The sequence below is a fragment of the Lissotriton helveticus genome, chromosome 1_1, assembly GCF_964261635.1.
Source record: "Lissotriton helveticus chromosome 1_1, aLisHel1.1, whole genome shotgun sequence".
NCBI lineage: Eukaryota > Metazoa > Chordata > Amphibia > Caudata > Salamandridae > Lissotriton > Lissotriton helveticus.
In genome coordinates, this window is record NC_136057.1 from 1,369,583,645 (window position 1) to 1,369,605,120 (window position 21,476).

At 49.0% G+C, this 21,476-nt stretch overlaps 1 protein-coding gene across 1 annotated transcript in view; it reads right to left on the bottom strand.

The window, feature by feature from the left end:
- KDELR3 (KDEL endoplasmic reticulum protein retention receptor 3) overlaps positions 1–20,850 on the bottom strand; it is a 46,956-nt gene extending 26,106 nt beyond the window's left edge. The window contains exon 1 of the mRNA XM_078683686.1: positions 19,903–20,850. Within this exon, the coding sequence (XP_078539812.1) occupies positions 19,903–19,993 (91 nt within the window). The 5' untranslated portion in view covers positions 19,994–20,850. The remainder of the gene's footprint in view (positions 1–19,902) is intronic.
- Between the last annotated feature and the right edge of the window lie 626 nt (positions 20,851–21,476).

The following is a 21,476-nucleotide window of genomic DNA, read 5'->3' on the forward strand; positions in this document are numbered from 1 at the left end:
TCACTCTCACTCACCCTCACTCACCCTCAACCCCTCACCCTCACTCACCCTCAACCCCTCACCCTCACTCTCACCCTCCCTCACCCTCACCCTCCCTCACCCTTCCTCACCCTCACTCACCCTCACTCACCCTCACCCTCACTCACCCTCAACCCCTCACCCTCACTCACCCTCAACCCCTCACTCACCCTCAACCCCTCACCCTCACTCACCCTCAACCCCTCACCCTCACCCTCACTCACCCTCACTCACCCTCAACCCCTCACTCACCCTCACTCTCACTCACCCTCACTCACCCTCAACCCCTCACCCTCACTCACCCTCCCTCACCCTCAACCCCTCACCCTCACTCACCCTCAACCCCTCACCCTCACTCACCCTCAACCCCTCACCCTCACTCACCCTCAACCCCTCACCCTCTCACCCTCACTCACCCTCAACCCCTCACCCTCACTCACCCTCACTCACCCTCACCCACCCTCACCCACCCTCACTCACCCTCACTCACCCTCACTCACCCTCAACCCCTCACCCTCAACCCCTCACTCACCCTCAACCCCTCACTCACCCTCACTCACCCTCAACCCCTCACCCTCACTCACCCTCACCCTCACTCACCCTCAACCCCTCACCCTCACCCCCTCACCCTCAACCCCTCACCCTCACTCACCCTCAACCCCTCACCCTCACTCACCCTCACTCACCCTCAACCCCTCACCCTCACTCACCCTCAACCCCTCACCCTCAACCCCTCACCCTCAACCCCTCACCCTCACTCACCCTCACCCTCACTCACCCTCAACCCCTCACTCACCCTCTCACCCTCACCCTCACTCACCCTCAACCCCTCACCCTCACTCACCCTCACCCCCTCACCCTCTCACCCTCACCCACCCTCACCCTCACTCACCCTCAATCACCCTCAATCACCCTCACCCTCACTCACCCTCAACTCCTCACCCTCACTCACCCATCACCCTCACTCACCCTCACTCACCCTCACCCCCCCTCACCCACCCTCACTCACCCTCACTCACCCTCACCCTCACTCACCCTCACCCTCACTCACCCTCAACCCCTCACCCTCACTCACCCTCAACCCCTCATCCTCACTCACCCTCACCCTCAACCCCTCACCCTCACTCACCCTCACTCATTACCCTCACCCACCCTCACCCTCACTCACCCTCACCCTCACTCACCCTCACCCTCACTCACCCTCACCCTCACTCACCCTCACTCACCCTCACTCAACCCCTCACCCTCTCACCCTCACTCAACCCCTCACCCTCACCAACCCTCAACCCCTCACCCTCAACCCCTCACTCTCCCTCAACCCCTCACCCTCACTCACCCTCACTCACCCTCAACCCCTCACCCTCACCACCCTCAACCCCTCACCCTCACTCACCCTCACCCACCCTCCCACCTCACTCACCCTCACCCACCCTCACTCACCCTCAACCCCTCACTCACCTCACTCACCCTCAACCCCTCACCCTCACCCTCCCTCAACCCACACTCACCCCAACCCTCACCCCCACCCTCCCCACCCTCACGCACCCTCACCCACCCGCACCCACCCTCACCCACCCTCACCCACCCTCACCCACCCTCACCCACCCTCACCCACCCTCACTCACCCTCACCCCTCACCCTCACTCACCCTCACCCCTCACCTCACCCTCAACCCCTCACCCTCACTCACCCTCAACCCCTCACCTCACCCCTCACCCTCAACCCTCACCCCCTCACTCACCCTCACTCTCACTCACCCTCACCCTCACTCACCTCACCACCCTCACCCTCACTCCCCCTCACTCACCCTCACTCACCCTCACCCACCCTCACTCACCCTCACCCACCCTCACTCACCCACCCTCTTCACCCTCACCCACCCTCACTCACCCACCCTCACTCTCAACCCTCCCCCTCACTCACCCTCAACCCCTCACCCTCACTCACCCTCAACCCCTCACCCTCACTCACCTCAACCCCTCACCTCACTCAACCTCAACCCCTCACCTCAACCCCTCACCCTCACTCTCACTCACCCTCTCACCCTCCACCCCTCACCCTCACTCACCCTCACCACCTCAACCCCTCACCCTCACCTCACCCCACCCTCACCCTCACCCTCAACCCCTCACCCTCACCACCCTCACTCACCCTCAACCCACACACCCACCCTCACCCCCTCACCCTCACACCCTCACTCACCCTCCCCTCACCCTCACTCACCCTCACCCCACTCACCCTCAACCCCTCACCCTCACCACCTCACCACCCTCAACCCCCACCCCTCACCACCCTCAACCCTCACCCCACCACCCTCACCTCCCTCCCCACACCCTCACCCTCACCCTCACCACCCTCACCCTCACCCTCACCACCCTCACTCACCCTCACCACTCTCACCACCCCTCACCTCACTCACCCTCACTCACCCTCAACCCTCCCCCTCACTCACCCTCAACCCTCACCCTCATTCACCCTCACCCTCACCACCCTCACTCACCCTCACCCTCACTCACCTCAACCCTCACTCACTCAACCCTCACCCCCTCACCCTCTCACCCACCCTCACCCTCACTCACCCTCAATCACCCTCAATCACCCTCACCCTCACTCACCCTCAACTCCTCACCCTCACTCACCCCATCACCCACACTCACTCACCCTCACTCACCCTCACCCTCACTCACCCTCACCCTCACTCACCCTCAACCCCTCACCCTCACTCACCCTCAACCCTCACTCACCCTCAACCCCTCACTCACCCTCAACCCCTCACCCCCTCACTCACCCTCACTCTCACTCACCCTCACTCACCCTCAACCCCTCACCCTCACTCACCCTCACTCACCCTCACCCTCACTCACCCTCAACCCCTCACCCTCACTCACCCTCACTCACCCTCACTCACCCTCACCATCACTCACCCTCACTCACCCTCAACCCCTCACCCTCAACCCCTCACCCTCACCCTCACTCACCCTCAACCCTCACCCACCCTCACCCTCACTCACCCTCAACCCCTCACCCTCACTCACCCTCAACCCCTCACCCTCACTCACCCTCAACCCCTCACCCTCACTCACCCTCAACCCCTCACCCTCAACCTCACCCTCACTCACCCTCACAACACAGATTGTGTTACAATAGGTGTCACATTTGCGAAAGATAAAACTATTGGCATTGTAAATAACAAAGCTATTAATTTCGCTATTTTCAAAACAAGCACATAAATAAAAAATGTGTGCTTTACAATACCAATAGCTCAAACTTTCCTAATGCGAGACCTATTGCATTGCTGTGCTTCTCTCCCCTGCTGCACTCTCCTGCTCTCTAGAGATGTGGCCTAACGACCAGAGCTGCCATCTAAGTCACGTAAATACAAAACATGTTGCATTCCGAATGCTATAGGTGTCACATTCGCGAAAGTTATAACTATTGGCATTGTAAATGACAAAGCCATCAATTTAGCAATTTTAAAAACCAACAAATAAATAAAATATGTTATTTACAAGACCAATAACTCCAACTTTTCTAATGCGAGACCTATTGCATTTCCAATGCTTGTTCCATGTGTGCTGCCTTGTGCTGAACACATGGAAAAAGCAAAATGCCATGGTTTGTTTATGTACAGGAAGGTGTCCCTTCCTGTACATAAACAAACATTTAAAAAAATTAAATGTTGTCACTGTCATGTGTGCTGCATGAAGTAGCACACATGAAAGTGACAGAATGGCATTTTAGGTTTGTTTATGTGCAGGAAGGGACAGGTTCCTACACAAACAATCCTCCCCTGCACACATACACTATGGTGCAAGGGTTCCTGCATTGGCGCCAAGTTGCTAACCTTAGCGCCATCGCAGGGGAAACACAAGGTTGTACCACATTCTTGTAAATATGGTGCAGCCTTGCGTTTTCAGAAGTGGCGGAGCGCAGCTTAAGCCAAGGAGGCGAACGCCGCGCTCCGCCACTTTCTTGTGCATATCCCCCTAAATTGTGCTTGCTGCCCCCTCCCGTACACTTAGCAGGCCCCCACACGGCGGCCTGCAACAATGGCAGGGGGCGCCTCTCAACACATCATTAAGGCTGTTTTTACCAAATGCAAATACAGCAGAGGCGCCTCAAAGACCGTCTCATCTCTCACCCCTCACCCTCACTCACCCTCAACCCCTCACCCTCAACCCTCACTCACCCTCACCCTCACTCACCCTCAACCCCTCACCCTCACCCTCACTCACCCTCACCCTCACCCTCACTCACCCTCACCCTCACTCACCCTCAACCCCTCACCCTCACTCACCCACCCCTCACTCACCCTCACCCTCACTCACCCTCAACCCCTCACCCACCCTCACCCTCACTCACCCTCAACCCCTCACCCTCAACCCCTCACCCTCAACCCCTCACCCTCACTCACCCACCCTCAACCCCTCACCCTCACTCACCCTCAACCCCTCACCCTCACTCACCCTCACTCACCCTCACCCCTCACCCTCACTCACCCTCACTCGCCCTCACCCTCTCACCCTCACTCACCCTCACTCACCCTCACCCTCACTCAACCCCTCACCCACCCTCACTCACCCTCACTCACCCTCAACCCCTCACCCTCACTCACCCTCACTCAACCTCACCCTCACTCACCCTCAACCCCCCTCACCCTCAACCACCCTCACCCTCACTCACCCTCACTCACCCTCAACCCCTCACCCTCACTCACCCTCAACCCCTCACCCTCACCCACCCTCAACCTCACTCACCCTCACCCTCAACCCCTCACCCTCACCCTCAACCCCTCACTCACCCTCACTCACTCACCCTCACCCCTCACCCCCAACCCCTCACCCTCACTCACCCTCAACCCCTCACCCTCACTCTCACCCTCCCTCACCCTCACCCTCCCTCACCCTTCCTCACCCTCACTCACCCTCACTCACCCTCAACCCCTCACTCACCCTCAACCCCTCACCCTCACTCACCCTCAACCCCTCACCCTCACTCTCACCCTCCCTCACACTCCCTCACCCTCACCCTCCCTCACCCTCACTCACCCTCAACCCCTCACCCTCAACCCCTCACCCTCACTCACCCTCAACCCCTCACTCACCCTCAACCCCTCACCCTCACTCACCCTCAACCCCTCACCCTCAACCCCTCACTCACCCTCACTCTCACTCACCCTCACTCACCCTCAACCCCTCACCCTCACTCACCCTCAACCCCTCACCCGCACTCTCACCCTCCCTCACCCTCACCCTCCCTCACCCTTCCTCACCCTCACTCACCCTCACCACCCTCACCCTCACTCACCCTCAACCCCTCACCCTCACTCACCCTCAACCCCTCACTCACCCTCAACCCCTCACCCTCACTCACCCTCAACCCCTCACCCTCACTCACCCTCACTCACCCTCAACCCCTCACTCACCCTCACTCTCACTCACCCTCACTCACCCTCAACCCCTCACCCTACTCACCCTCCCTCACCCTCAACCCCTCACCCTCACTCACCCTCAACCCCTCACCCTCACTCACCCTCAACCCCTCACCCTCACTCACCCTCAACCCCTCACCCTCTCACCTCACTCACCCTCACTCACCTCTCACTCACCCTCACCCACCCTCACCCACCCTCACTCACCCTCACTCACCCTCACTCACCCTCAACCCCTCACCCTCAACCCCTCACTCACCCTCAACCCCTCACTCACCCTCACTCACCCTCAACCCCTCACCCTCACTCACCCTCAACCCTCACCCTCACCCCCTCACCCTCACCCCCACCCTCAACCCCTCACCCTCACTCACCCTCACTCACCCTCAACCCCTCACCCTCACTCACCCTCAACCCCTCACCCTCAACCCCTCACCCTCAACCCCTCACCCTCACTCACCCTCACCCTCACTCACCCTCAACCCCTCACCCCCTCACTCACCCTCACCCTCACTCACCCTCAACCCCTCACCCTCACTCACCCTCACCCCCTCACCCTCTCACCCTCACCCACCCTCACCCTCACTCACCCTCAATCACCCTCAATCACCCTCACCCTCACTCACCCTCAACTCCTCACCCTCACTCACCCATCACCCTCACTCACCCCTCACTCACCCTCACCCCCCCTCACCCACCCTCACTCACCCTCACTCACCCTCACTCACCCTCACCCTCACCCTCACCCTCACTCACCCTCAACCCCTCACCCTCACTCACCCTCAACCCCTCATCCTCACTCACCCTCACCCTCACTCACCCTCAACCCCTCACCCTCACTCACCCTCACTCTTTACCCTCACCCACCCTCACCCTCACTCACCCTCACCCACCCTCACTCACCCTCACCCTCACTCACCCTCACTCAACCCCTCACCCCTCTCACCCTCACTCAACCCCTCACCCTCACCAACCCTCAACCCCTCACCCTCAACCCCTCACTCTCACTCACCCTCAACCCCTCACCCTCACCACCCTCACTCACCCTCAACCCCTCACCCTCACTCACCCTCAACCCCTCACCCTCACTCACCCTCACCCACCCTCACCCACCCTCACTCACCCTCACCCACCCTCACTCACCCTCAACCCCTCACTCACCCTCACTCACCCTCAACCCCTTCACCCTCACTCACCCTCAACCCCTCACCCTCAACCCCTCACCCCCACCCTCACTCACCCTCCCTCACCCTCACTCACCCTCACCCACCCTCACCCACCCTCACCCACCCTCACCCACCCTCACTCACCCTCACCCACCCTCACTCACCCTCAACCCCTCACCCTCACCACCCTCAACCCCTCACTCACCCTCAACCCCTCACCCCCCTCACCTCACCCCCTCACCCTCAACCCCTCACCCCCTCACTCACCCTCACTCTCACTCACCTCACCCTCACTCACCCTCAACCACCCTCACCCTCACTCACCCTCACTCACCCTCACTCACCCTCACCCACCCTCACTCACCCTCACCACCCTCACTCACCCACCCTCACTCACCCTCACCCACCCTCACTCACCCACCCTCCCTCACCCTCAACCCTCACACCCTCCTCACTCACCCTCAACCCTCACCCTCACTCACCCTCAACCCCTCACCCTCACTCACCCTCAACCCCTCACCCTCACTCACCCTCAACCCCTCACCTCAACCCCTCACCTCAACCCCTCACTCACCCTCACTCTCACTCACCCTCTCACCCTCAACCCCTCACCCTCACTCACCCTCACTCACCCTCAACCCCTCACCCTCACTCACCCTCACCCTCACTCACCCTCAACCCCTCACCCTCACTCACCCTCAACCCCTCACCCTCTCACCCTCACTCACCCTCAACCCCTCACTCACCCTCAACCCCTCACCCACCCTCAACCCTCACCCTCACTCACCCTCACTCACCCTCCCTCACCCTCACCCTCACTCACCCTCACCCTCACTCACCCTCAACCCCTCACCCTCACTCACCCTCAACCCCTCACTCACCCTCAACCCCTCACTCACCCTCAACCCCTCACCCCCTCACTCACCCTCACTCTCACTCACCCTCACTCACCCTCAACCCCTCACCCTCACTCACCCTCACTCACCCTCACCCTCACTCACCCTCAACCCCTCACCCTCACTCACCCTCACTCACCCTCACTCACCCTCACCCTCACTCACCCTCAACCCCTCACCCTCAACCCCTCACCCTCACCCTCACTCACCCTCAACCCCTCACCCACCCTCACCCTCACTCACCCTCAACCCCTCACCCTCACTCACCCTCAACCCCTCACCCTCACTCACCCTCAACCCCTCACTCACCCTCAACCCCTCACCCTCAACCTCACCCTCACTCACCCTCACAACACAGATTGTGTTACAATAGGTGTCACATTTGCGAAAGATAAAACTATTGGCATTGTAAATAACAAAGCTATTAATTTCGCTATTTTCAAAACAAGCACATAAATAAAAAATGTGTGCTTTACAATACCAATAGCTCAAACTTTCCTAATGCGAGACCTATTGCATTGCTGTGCTTCTCTCCCCTGCTGCACTCTCCTGCTCTCTAGAGATGTGGCCTAACGACCAGAGCTGCCATCTAAGTCACGTAAATACAAAACATGTTGCATTCCGAATGCTATAGGTGTCACATTCGCGAAAGTTATAACTATTGGCATTGTAAATGACAAAGCCATCAATTTAGCAATTTTAAAAACCAACAAATAAATAAAATATGTTATTTACAAGACCAATAACTCCAACTTTTCTAATGCGAGACCTATTGCATTTCCAATGCTTGTTCCATGTGTGCTGCCTTGTGCTGAACACATGGAAAAAGCAAAATGCCATGGTTTGTTTATGTACAGGAAGGTGTCCCTTCCTGTACATAAACAAACATTTAAAAAAATTAAATGTTGTCACTGTCATGTGTGCTGCATGAAGTAGCACACATGAAAGTGACAGAATGGCATTTTAGGTTTGTTTATGTGCAGGAAGGGACAGGTTCCTACACAAACAATCCTCCCCTGCACACATACACTATGGTGCAAGGGTTCCTGCATTGGCGCCAAGTTGCTAACCTTAGCGCCATCGCAGGGGGAAACACAAGGTTGTACCACATTCTTGTAAATATGGTGCAGCCTTGCGTTTCAGAAGTGGCGGAGCGCAGCTTAAGCCAAGGAGGCGAACGCCGCGCTCCGCCACTTTCTTGTGCATATCCCCCTAAATGCCTTCACCACCTTTTGCAGTGGCTACAGATACTGCACTCAGTGAAGTATACTGCTGGGTAAAAGCTGTCCATACATCTAGTCCTAGGTACACTGAGGCTGAGCCAGGCCCTCTCGGTTGGCATAGTAACCCTATGTCTTACCATCTGCATCTCTCAATTTTCATCCAAATTTAAAATAAGTTGTATTTTTAGATAATCATGTGTAACGATGGTTACAAAATATAAATATATCACCAATATGTGTTCCTCAAAAACACAACTTCAATTCACTTGATTTTCATCCGAAAAGAATATTGAAAATAATTCTTGTCTTCATAAAGTATTTTGTTCCAGTTGCACAGACACGTACTGTACCATTATCTGATTGTGCTGTAATAGAAAATCATTTATTTTCCTTCCCCATTTCTTTTCTCTAATCGAGTCATACCTCTGGCTTTCTCATATACTATGTTGCAATGTCTGCAAGCTATCCCCATCACAAACACAATACTACCTAATCGCCACACCACAACTTCCGACAGAGAATCACCAAACCCTAAATTTGCACCCAGATTCATAAAGCGCTATGGGATCCGACAAGTTTTGGGAATAATCTATATAAATGCACATAACATTTTATGCTAGATGTAAACACGAATGATTGGGTTAACAACATTCAACAACATGTTCTATAACAGGCTTAAAAGGGAAGACGATGCACACAAGACTACCTTTCTTTCCATCACAATATTTGACCATTCCTTAAAGGATTTGTAACCAGACACTTAAGTTCACCCTGATGTATTTCCTCATGGCAATCTTACACTTATGTTAATAGCGATCATTGTTAATACCTGGATCAAAAATGATCTCCCTGAAATCTATTTCTTTCAACGTACAACAAAGGAAGACTACTATTGGCTTGGGGTGTCGTCTAGCAATGTTTCTCGAATTTTCTTTGGAAACAGCAGACTCCCATTTTCATATTCCTAGCCCAGTGGGAAACTATCACTGATAATAGTCACGTTTCACCTAATGTAATCCCTGACAAACATGTAAATGCTGCAGTCAAAGGGGTTATATTCGCTCTGTAAGGCTTGTTTAAATGTGCTGATTAACAATCACTCAATAAGAAGTTAAATCTAAACATGATTATTTATTATTTTATTTGGTCCATGATCGTGGAATGATCTGTGCTTTAAAAAAATGTACCTCGTTGGAGGACAAACCCTGGGTTTCTAGAGGCTAATCTTCTGAGGTTTACCAGAATAAGCCTAATGATACCATGAAATGCATCCTATCCTGAGGTTCAAGAGAGCCCGAACTTTTTGTCTCAACAGGATCCAACCCTTTTGCCTCCTTGAGATGGACACTATATTTCGTAGCCTTGAGTAAAGGTGCATAGTGAGACCATTCATCTTTGGGTGGATGCTAGATGCTGGTGCCAGGTAAATTAGTCACCCCGTATCGATGCTGCATATTGGGTAAAAAAAACTCTTCAGGTTAACAAAAAATGCTACCGGCTGCCACCTCAGCAGGGAAGAATACCCTGCCAAACAACTGCGTCAGTCAGCATGCGCCCTGTGCAGCTGCACATATTCTGGATATATGGTCATTCACCACAAGCAGTGCAAAGGGACTGCAACTTGTAAATGGAGATGGGAGGCAGGGGAATATATGTATCTGCTTTATATAAAAAAAAGGTGTCACTGCCACAAAAAGAACCAAGTAGGTTTTAGCTTTCCTTATCAGTTTCAAAGTTGACCAGCACCTCAATATTCACCAGTCACTTCCAAAGGAAGTAATGCAAAACACAGAGTATGATTCACGAAGAGTTAGCATGTTCTGTAGAAGAAGATTTGAAACCGGCATCGGCAAAGCTAATAGGTCTTACCTACACAAGACCTATTCGCTTTGTCAAGTGTTTTTTTAGACATGTTGTAGAACAGCATGGCTGAAAGTAAAAAATAAATGCTAGGTAGGACGCAGTCAGCACTGACCGTGTCTTTTAACTTTTTTTTTTTTTTAAACAAAATTTGGACCTCACCCAGATCTATAAAAACAGATCAATCTCTCGTCCTACCCTCACACTCCTGTAGAACCACCTCACTTGGGGACTGCATCTTGATCCTCCTGGAAAGTCATACCTCCTACAAGGTTAGCAGGTAACTTCCCTCTCTCAGCAGGCAGGTTGTTTTTTAGGTATTTCAGGATAGGTATCAGCTTTTGCAGCAAGGGATAGACTCGGGTGATGTACCCTCACCTCAAAAGCTGGCTGTCAGGCAGAAACTGACTCTGGTTGCACATCAGCCTTCTGTGTACTCTGTGGAGCTCTCCCTTTTTTTGGCATAGAGAACTTGGAACTGAAAAAAACAAGTGGGTCTGTAGGATTCTCTGTGCTGCAGTACATGCAGACAGGAGATGTGGATTCAACGCCTCCACTTTCAGAATCGGTTGGGGTGGTTTTCCTTTTAAGAGTCCCTTCCAGGCTGCTCTCCAGACACAACTTTTTGCAGAGTGAAGCTCTTCACAGTACAGTAGGCTCCAGCATGGAACATCCAGAACCGAGACGCAAAAAAGGTGTGAGCTTTCTACACCTGGCTGTCAGTGGCAACACTAAAGAGTGCTCAGGTAAAAGACAAAAGGTTGGCCTCACGTAAGACCCTCCTTTCACCTTGAACAGCTGAGACCGCAGCCCCACCCTTCATCTACTCCATCTATCAAATGGTAGTGGTGGAGGAAGACAAATGAGCAGTTTCTCTCAGCAGAAGGTCTAATCAGATTTCTAAAGGAACCTTGGCTCAGCCCTCCCTACTTCAGTGTCTAGATCTCCTGCTTACAGCTTTAGGAATGTCAGCAATATACTAACACTGTCTGGAGGATGCAACCTAAACTTCATTGTGTGCAAAAGGGCCAAGGGCATCAAAATGGATCCTGCAGTCCTCCATTACACTGGTTCACTAATCCATATAGTGCATGTACCATGCAGGCTACATACATGAACAACATACACTTGTGATGTTAGTGCTAGTATCTGGGTTAGTGCATATAACTGGAACTTTTCATGAGCGGGCCAGTAGGCCTCCACTCCAGTGACACAAATAAAAAGGTATGTTCATTACTATGAAGTCACAAAACATAGTGCACTATGACTGTTCACTACTATGGAGTCACTAAACATGGTACACTATCACCACTGAACTGTGTACTAAGTCAGTATATGGACAGTGGTCCACTTCCTGTATAATGGGGCACCACTGAGGTGCTCTTCAGTTCACAAGACTTGTCCAGGCCCTCACACGTGCGGAGGAACAGGCCTAGGCCTCTGTGTACATACTAGATTGGGTGACTATGGACAGAAATAAAAAAACAGAGATACCAGATACACACAATTGGGCATGGGAACATGATAGGTCATCATGCAGTGGACATTCCTGTCCCAACACCCATGCTGTATGCTGTGGTGGTAGAAGCAAATTGTCAGACATTTGAACAGACTAGTGAAAGATCTAATAATCTCAAACTGTTCCAAGTTCCTTGCATTCACAAAGTAAGAAGAGATGGGAGTTATTTCACTCACCTGGCTTCCAAACTATGGAATGCACTGCCTCTCAGTCTGTGATGTAGCCCCTCGGAATCCTGCTTCAGACAGTGTCAGAACCCTGATTTTGACTCCTCCCAAGTAGGTTAATAGGTTTGACACTTTTTTAAGCTTTCTTCTTTTCCTGAGCTTACCGCTAGTGCTTTGAATTGAAGATGGGGGGGGGGGGAAGAGACACCGTGTAAGTTTATAATAAATATTGTTTAGTAAAATCTAACAGTCTTATTAACACCAGAGATAACAAGGATTGGCATAGCCAATAGGTCTCGCTTTTGGGAACTTATAAATATTTAGCTATGCAGCACAATATCCTTGGTGCAACAACATCAACTGTTGCATGGCTAAACACTTATAAGGTCCCAAAAGCGAGACCTATTGGCAATGCCAATGCTTGTTTAATGTGTAATTTTCATTGCTTACTAAAGGGGCTTTGAAAAGAAAGTGCTAGTCATGAAGGAGATCAGACTGAAGATGTATCAGACACCTGCCAGAAAATTATTTAAAATACAACTCTGAAGGAAAATAAAGGGACTCTGGCCATTCAATGGACAACTACACCTTCACATATGCATGTGTGACCGGTCCAAAGAGAATCCAGTAATGATGCACTGAGGAAGATTGAATAAATCCCTAAAGAAGAAACAGCTTGAAAGCTTGCAAGGACGGCAATTGGAAACAAACTGCATTTCTGTGGCCCTGGGATCTTAGCCATTCATCACTCCCTCCTTGCCTCTGAGCCACATCTTAGGTAGTGATCCCATTTGGGGCAGGCTGTAGAGTGGAAGTGTAAAGGATCTGAGAAAGGGTTTTTAGTCAGGTTCGAGAAAAGGGCGCACAGCTAAGTATTAGCGTAATAATTTCTGGCGATTCTTAGTAAGTTTTTGAGGTGCAAGAAGGTTGAGGGGATAAGCCCTATAACCCCTCTATGTAGTGTCAGCCTAGGCTAACACTGCGTTTAGTAACTAACACAAAACCTATGCACACTCTAATAAGTAAACAATGATGTCAGTGTAGACAAATGGAGACAAAGCGTTTCATTTACAAACAAATCAATTGCTTTCTTGGAATCGATTGTTAGAAAAGGTGTCTTTAATGTTCAAGAGAACCAGCCGACATGTGTTTCGACGCGTGTGGGACAGTCTTCCCGCGACTCCTCAGGGCTAAAGATACTTGAAATGTCGTTGGGAGAGTTGCTCCGTCGGTGATACTTCCGACCCGATAGGGCCCTGGACTGTTGGCCTATTATGGCAGCGGTTGGAGAATTCTAACAATTTCGAATTTTATGCCTCCACAGAGTATGGGCGATGTAGTCGATTCAGAGAGTATTCAGAGAGTGGTTAAAGTGAGCTGCCTTTGTACGTCAGACGGGTGCATCTGTGTACCAGCGCTCCGTTTCGTGTGCCGAGTGTGGAAGTGCCGGCCTTGCAAACTCCTGAGCCAGTTCCTCTTTTTCTTTTCTCATATTTCATTCATTTTGTAGACTTTTTGAGTTCTGTTGAATGGTGCTTCAGCTATTAATGTATAGATATTGCTCTAATAAACTAGGCAGAGAAGTTGTTATGGGGAAATTATTTTTCTTTTCTCTATATCATGTGGTAATTCTTACACTTGTTACAACATTACCTTTTGAATACAGGCATCTAGCCTCAGTATGATTCTGCAGAAGGTGGTTCCATGTTCCTCGGAGGTTGTTAGGATCCACAAACCATTGGAATTGATATCCACCTCAATGACTTCACTGTGTCAGGGTGTGCAGATTATAATGTCATAAGTATGTGGCAATGTTTTACGAGCTAAAACCCATTAATGGAGCCTTTTCATGCTAAGAATCAGCAGAAGAAGCCATGTAAAGGAAAGAACAAAAAACAGATACATTTGATGTCGGAAGATGAAAGAGCTTCCTCATGAGATGGGCTGTATAAGACTGCATCACTGCAAACTTGAAGACAGACAGGGATGCCGGTAGATATGGGGCAGCAGCGCAGGAAAAAGGAGGACAAACCACTTTGTGATATTGGATTGGTTGTGGTCTTCTGTCAGGAGATCATGGCAGGTCAGTCAGGACTAGATGTAGGTGAGATTGACCACCTCATGCAACCTGAGAACTTGGAGAACCATCTGTTTGACCATGGAGGAAGTTCTTTTTGGCATAGAGGGTTAAAAAAGAGGAAAAAGAAGCTGCAGCTGGCGCGTGGGTGATGAAGACCACACCAGGGATCATGGTGGCGGGGCAGACCAGGAAGGTGAGACTGGCTAAGGGCAAGAAGTAAGAAACATCACTGCAGGAACAAGAAACACTGAGGATGAAGTCAAACAGGAGAGAACAAGAGCCTATAAGGAACATGTAAAACGAATCTGAAGATGATCAGAGGGAAGCTGGTTAATTCTTCCTATGTATCAGAGAAGGAGTAGGGAGGGGCAGAAGGATGATGAGGGTAAATAAGAGTATTGGAGCGAGGTCGGGAGAGAAAAGGTAATACGAAGAAAGGGAAGAGAGAGTGTCATGGTCTGTACAGCTTTCTGGTTAGGGGTATATTTGCAGTGCTATCCGTTATTCCCATCTTTAAACCGATTTTGGACCCACATTTAAAATTCAGTCAGTGATGCCCCTTGGACACAGTAGTTAGTAATATGAATGCATAGTGTATAACCTGTTATCAATCTGGCTGCGGTGTAGAAATGGGTTCCCATGGAACAAGGATAGAAACCAAAAAGGCCACCAAAACCGAGTTGCCAACACGTCCTCCAAACACGCACCTTCAAGCCTCAAAGGTCAGCAACTTTCAGCTGTCGCCTGGCGGCAAAATGTGGCTTCACTAAAGGCGGCAACAATCCTTCCATGGCCCAGCTTTCCAGTCTCAATTTTGGAAATGGTTAGCACGGATGTACTGCTTGCGCATCCTCAGGGGGGGTGACATGCACCTCTCGAGCGTCTGCCATTTTTTTGACTTTTTTTTAATTTTTTTTATTGAGAGTTCAAATAAAACAATACAGTATAGGGAACAAGACAGTTGAAATCCAATTAATACAGTACGAGAAAAAGAATATTAAAAACATCTACGCAATTTATCATTTAAACATTAAAATTATAAAGTGCAAAGTTTGTGTAAGAGCAAACAATCAATCGGCTGATATTCAAAAGATTTTGTTAGAATTAAAACAGTACGTAACATTTATGAGCGTCTTCTCAGTTAATATTTCATAGCTAAGTTGTAAAGTGCAACGTGCGGAGTCAAGACAGTCCTAATAGACTAATAAATATTTTCAGGGAAATATGGATCGGGTTGAATAATAACAGGGACATTAAGAATCAAACACACTCCAATAATTATCATATTTTTTGAGAGCCCCTGATCTTAAAGCATATTTTCTTTCCCTACCCTGGATTCGAAGTAATTTTGCCTTCCATGCCTGGAAGGATGGTACAAGGTCTGTTTTCCAGGACTGTAGTATAAGGGATTTAGCTATTAAAGAAGCTATAAAAAGGGACTCATCATGTTGGGTGTGGATGGGAGAGCAGCCTAAGAGGGGAATTAGGTCGTCGAATACAATATTAGTTTTAAGCACGACTGAGAGATATTTCTCTATTTCCTTCCATAATACCTGGTTTTTGGACACTCCCAGACAATGTGTTTCCAAGTGCCTTTTTCTTCACATCGGAAGCATTTGTCGGCTACTTGGGGGAAAATATTATGTAAAAAGGACGGAGTTCTATATATTAACCATTTATTATAAAATTGCATGCGTTTAAAATTTGCTCCTCGAAAAATGGTTTTGTTGAATTTATTTATTTTATCCCATACCTGTTGATTAATTGTAATATCTTCCCTCTTTTTCCATCTCTTAATAATCTTGCTGGAAAAGTCCTGGTCTTTACTTTCTTTTAATATTTTAATCCAGATACTCATTTTCTTTTGTATTTTGTTATTAAGGGTAGTGGAAATATTTTCTTTATTAAATACATTTCCTATATTGAGTTCTCTAAGTTTTGGATTTATCCTAATAAAGGACCAGTTCAGAATTAAGTGCGAGTGGATTAACTGGCTATAAATTTCATCCCAAGATTTCCACCTATTTCCCAGCAGGAAGTCTTCAATTTTCTCAAAGCCATTCTCCTTCCTCTCTTTTACGACAATTGTATATGAATTCTAGGGCTCAAATTATCGTCAATAATACTAATATTGGGTCCTGTCAGGTCACTAGAGGCACGCGACAAGGATGCCCCTTGTCGCCAATTTTATTCGCATTATTTATTGAACCTCTAGAGATCGCCATCAGGAATACCAAGGCTGACACTGCCCCAGTATTAGGAATGACAAACATAAAATTATATGCGGATGATATTGCCCTTTTCATAGACTCCAAACCCTCAAGTCAACTGAAGATTTTAAAAATCTTCTCTGACTTTCAAAAACTAGGGGGTTATAAAATTAATGTAAACAAAACGGAAATTATTCTAGTTAACTGCACTGTAGACACTTTAGCTCCAGAATTCAGGCGGACATACAATACGGATCCAAAGAGATATCTTGGAATATTTATATCGGATAGTCTAGATGACCTTTTTTCACTTCATTTTTTACCTCTATTAAAAAAGGTGGGCTCACTTTTAGATCTTTGGAATTTACTACTCCTGTCTCTTATGGGACGGGCATCGCTAATTCGAATGTCGGTGTTACCCCTTTTTAATTTCCTTTTTAGTGCAATTCCCTGCGCAATCCAGGCCTCTTATTTTAAAAAAGTAGAAGCTTTGATCTCCTCTTTCTTATGGGCAAAAAAATCCCCCAGACTTGCACTGAGCACTTTATATTTATCGTCCACACAAGGAGGGCTGTCCCTTCCAAATATCAGAGAATATTATTTTGCGTCTTTTGCACATTATAATTACAGGTTTTTTTCTTAGATTCTCATGAGGCAGATAATTTTTTTATGAAAAGGATGTTGTTGGAATTAAAAATCTTCGATCCCGTCAGAACCACGAAAGATCCAAAAAAAGTACGATATAAATCCCTGCAGTGGATTTTTAGGGTGAAAACTCAGTTTTTTAAATTTTATGACTTACCCAATTTAAGTATTAAGATGAATTTAATACATTTTAGCCTGGGAGATGCTGGCTGTATGGACAAAAATATATTAACTCTCTGGAAGGAGAATGGCCATTTTTTTACTTGACAACTGAAGTAATGTGGGTGCCACGCCGAGACATCTGCGGCAGCCCAAGGGCTAATCTGCAAATATCTTATCTTTGACAGTTGGTTAATTAATAGGCATCATTACTACATTCAAGTTCTTCATAATTTAGCTGTAATAAGCACATGTGGATAATGGAAAGAAAGCCATCTATGATAACACATTCTACACTTGATTTCACAGTGTGTCTTCTTTCAATGCCCTCCATTGACGCGGCCATTTTCTTGTTTTTGACACAAGCTGTCTGTGCCAAATGGCAATAAAAAAGTTATTCTCTTACATCACCGTTGTAAGTGTGATATGCAACCTTAAGCAAAGCTTCCCTTAGTTAAAATACGTGTTACAAAATGTGACGTTTACTGCACACATTTTAAACATTCTGCCTCCACCTAATAACGCTGCAGGACGCCCGGGATACAACGTATGCTGACTGCAGAGACAAAGACATGTGGTTTGTGTGATATACAACCCATCCCAAGCCTAGCTGAATACAATGTGGTTTATCAGAGCCATATATTTTAGCCTGTGCAGTTCGGCTGCAGTCCGTAATTTGAAGCGGAGGGATGTGCCACTCAAAAATGAACGCAAATGGACACAAAACGTATACACTGCCGAAGAGCAACACAAACAAAATCGCAAACACTCTGGTACTACGTAAAGCTGAAACCAAAGGCATGCACCTCGCCACAAAGAGAATGCCCATTTGCCGTTCACGGCAAAACTACAAAGAATGCTGAACCCCAGGCTCGACAAGCGGCTTGCATCGCCTCTCGCCTCTGCAAAAAAAAAAAGTAACGACCGTGAAAGCGAAAGTGATCGTGGGGAAAAAATGCTACCACCGGCCACAGCTTGCAGTGCATGTGCGCGAGTGGTGCGCGCACAGTAGTAATCACGCCATATGGTGCCTCTGCTCAAGCGCGCACCCACGCACAGGCACTGCAAGCTGTAGCCGGCGGTAGCATTTTTTGAAGCCCTTCTTACTTAAGGTCTGGCCGGAGCAGCGCAAGCGCTGGGTCAGGCGAGACCTAAAAAGGACATTGAACCAGGGCTCAAGGACTCTATGTATCTGTAATTTGTCAAATGAAAAAACTGTACTTGCCTGCTTATTACACACTGGAACCTGCTATATAGTGTTACAAGTAGTTTAGTTTGTGACAAAGGAACGAAGTAACAGGTGGATATTATTGTTTACCATGGGTGTTCCAGGGCTTAAGATACTATTTCATTCCAGCTGGATAACATTCTTATCCCCTTTTTCAACCTAATTAAAGTACTGTGTTAGGGTAAGGATCAGAGATGGGGTTTGGTTTGAGACAGAATTAGAGATCAATCTTAGATTGGTGTTATGGTTACGGATAGGGTGAAGGTGTGGGTCAAGTTTAGGCTTAATGTTAGGAGCTATGGTGCCTGTGCAATAACTGCCTTGTATGTATGTATTGGATTAATGGAGCACAAACCTAACTTTTAATTTTTTTAAATATAAAGTGAGGAGGTATTTGAATGCGGGTGTGCTCAAAGAAGCGTCATCACTGACTGGTGTAAAGGAAGGGTGCTTGTTAGATCAGGGTGGGAGAGGATGTATCCTAACGGCTAGGGCGGTCGACCTCAAATCTAGGGAACCGGGTTCGAGTCTCTGCAACGATGATCAACATCCGGTGATTCTGGGAAAATCACTTAATCTCCCCGTGCCTAACAAAAAAACTGGGGCTCATGTAAAGCGTTCCGATACTCGATACCTTCGGCTCAAGTTTGCACTATATAAAACTCACCCCCCCAAAAAAAACTTTATTCTAGATTCTAAAATGGTATACAAAGACAGTTGTTTCTATTATCCTCATCCATATTGAGAACTCATGCATAGCTGTGATATTATGTTCCATCTTTAAATTAAAACCTTCACTTTGACTATAACTATGTGGTTAAAGGTCAGTGAAATTAATACCCAGTGTGTGGATGGGCCCTAGTCATGGCGGTCTATTTGGACTGCTTTAATTTTTGTGGGCCAAAGGACATTTTCAGCTTAGACATCAGTCTGGCAGTAGTGCCGCCTCTCTTTTGTCCATTTCGGCCTAAAACAATCTATCAATTCTTGTTTTAGCTTCAGCAAATCTCAGCACTGGAGATACTCTATCCACACACAGGTATACCATATTTCTCCATCCAACCACCATTACCCACAGACTCAACAACAAGCTCCATGGCCCCCATAAACTCTGCCTCCCCAAGAATCCCACTCCACTGCAGAATACTCCACTCCAGACTCTGCTCCCATGTCACCTGGATTGGCCCACTTCCACTGCTGAATGCTCTTCCCTTTCACTCCCCATTCCTTCTCTCTCTGAGCCACCTCACATTTCTCCCCCACCGCTCAGCGTTGTTGCCCTTAAGAGCCCTTCGCTCACCTGCACAGGTCTGGGATTTCCACATCTTCCACAGGAGCATGATCATGGCCAGCAGGTGGGAGAGGTCTCCCGTGATGCGGAAGATGTTCATGATGGGCACTGGATGGGTAAGCTCAGATCAGGGGCTTGGGTTGTCCTAAAGAAAGAGGAGTCGCTCTCACTGAATTCCCAGCCTACAACGTTAACTCAGATCAGTGGTTTCCTAAAACGTACCACCACCGCAATGTCCTAATCTTGGTTCTAAAATTCTCAGAATTTCCTAAAACTTAATATGAAAGTCTCTAAATTTGATAACTCCGAATCAAAAACTCCCAGAACGTTTAACTTCTATCTCCACAATAATTTACCTCTCCTGCTTTTGAAACCTCACAAACTTTTGTATTTCAGAACGCGACTCCCTCAAAAAATGCTATTCTGCAACAATCCTAGTTCTAATTCTCCCCAAAAAGTTCCGATCCAACTTCTGACTCTCCTAAGGGACTTCAGAACTGTGTCCCTGGCCCTCACAAACTTCAGAAAACAACTTTGCAGCTCAAATAACGTCACGAACTTCTTCTGGCTTTCTACGAACTTCTTCCTAATACCAGTTCCAACTAGCCCAGAACTTCCTAAAACTGCGCGAGTTTCTAAAACTTCGCTACAACCCCCACAGAATGTTGTTAGGACCGGCTATTTAACTTCATCAGAATCCTAATGTCTGCAGTATGCATCCTTTAACGGGCGAGTCCTCTTGAGTCTCGTGCCCTTCCTGCTTGGACCCCTCTGCGACGCTTTCCTCTCGGTTCGGACGCCCCAGAACCCTTGCTCCCCAGTCCGAGCTGCCCTGCGCCCCTGTGTCCAGCTGAGCTCTCCTCCCTGGTCCAGTGCCGCGGGTCGTTGACGTGGCTCCTCCAGGGGAGGGTGTGGGGGCGGAGTCTGGCCTCGGCGGGGTGGTACCCCAGGTGCCTCTCGCCCCTCCTTTCACCCCTCCTTTCCTCCCGCCCACTGGAAGGCAAACCACAATGTACTTTTAGAGGCGTGACACGTCCGGCAGGCGTTTCCAAAGACGGCACTTTTTCTCGGGCTGTACATTGCTGTTTCCCGATTCATGACAAAGTGCGCTGCCGTTTTTGTTCACATGTACAAGCGCGTTGTGTGCACAGGCCCAGAGGCAGGCTGTGATCGGCAGCCGGATACGCCGGGCGTTACGTTCCAGCGAACGTAACACCCTTAGCGATCTTGAAGAGATACGTATGCAACGTTTTGAGTCGTAGCTGCTGTGAGGCCATGTGGCAGCTACGTAAGTGGACAGACTGCATATGCACAGGATGTGGACGGGGCGGGCATAATGTTCCGCTTCCCAAACAATTGCTCAAGGTCACATTAGGAGGGGAGCGGCCCGAGCGGGAGCATGTCAGAATTCTTCAGACTGTTTGCACAGCATCCAAGAAGTTGTGCACTGAAGCAGGCCCTGGCTCAGATTGCATGTAATGCACAGGCGATGAGATTTAGAGTCGTATTTGCAATGACCAATCGGTGTGCCATTTTCAGTAGGGGCATTTTTTTTTCTTCACAGAAGTCAGTGCAAAATCTCA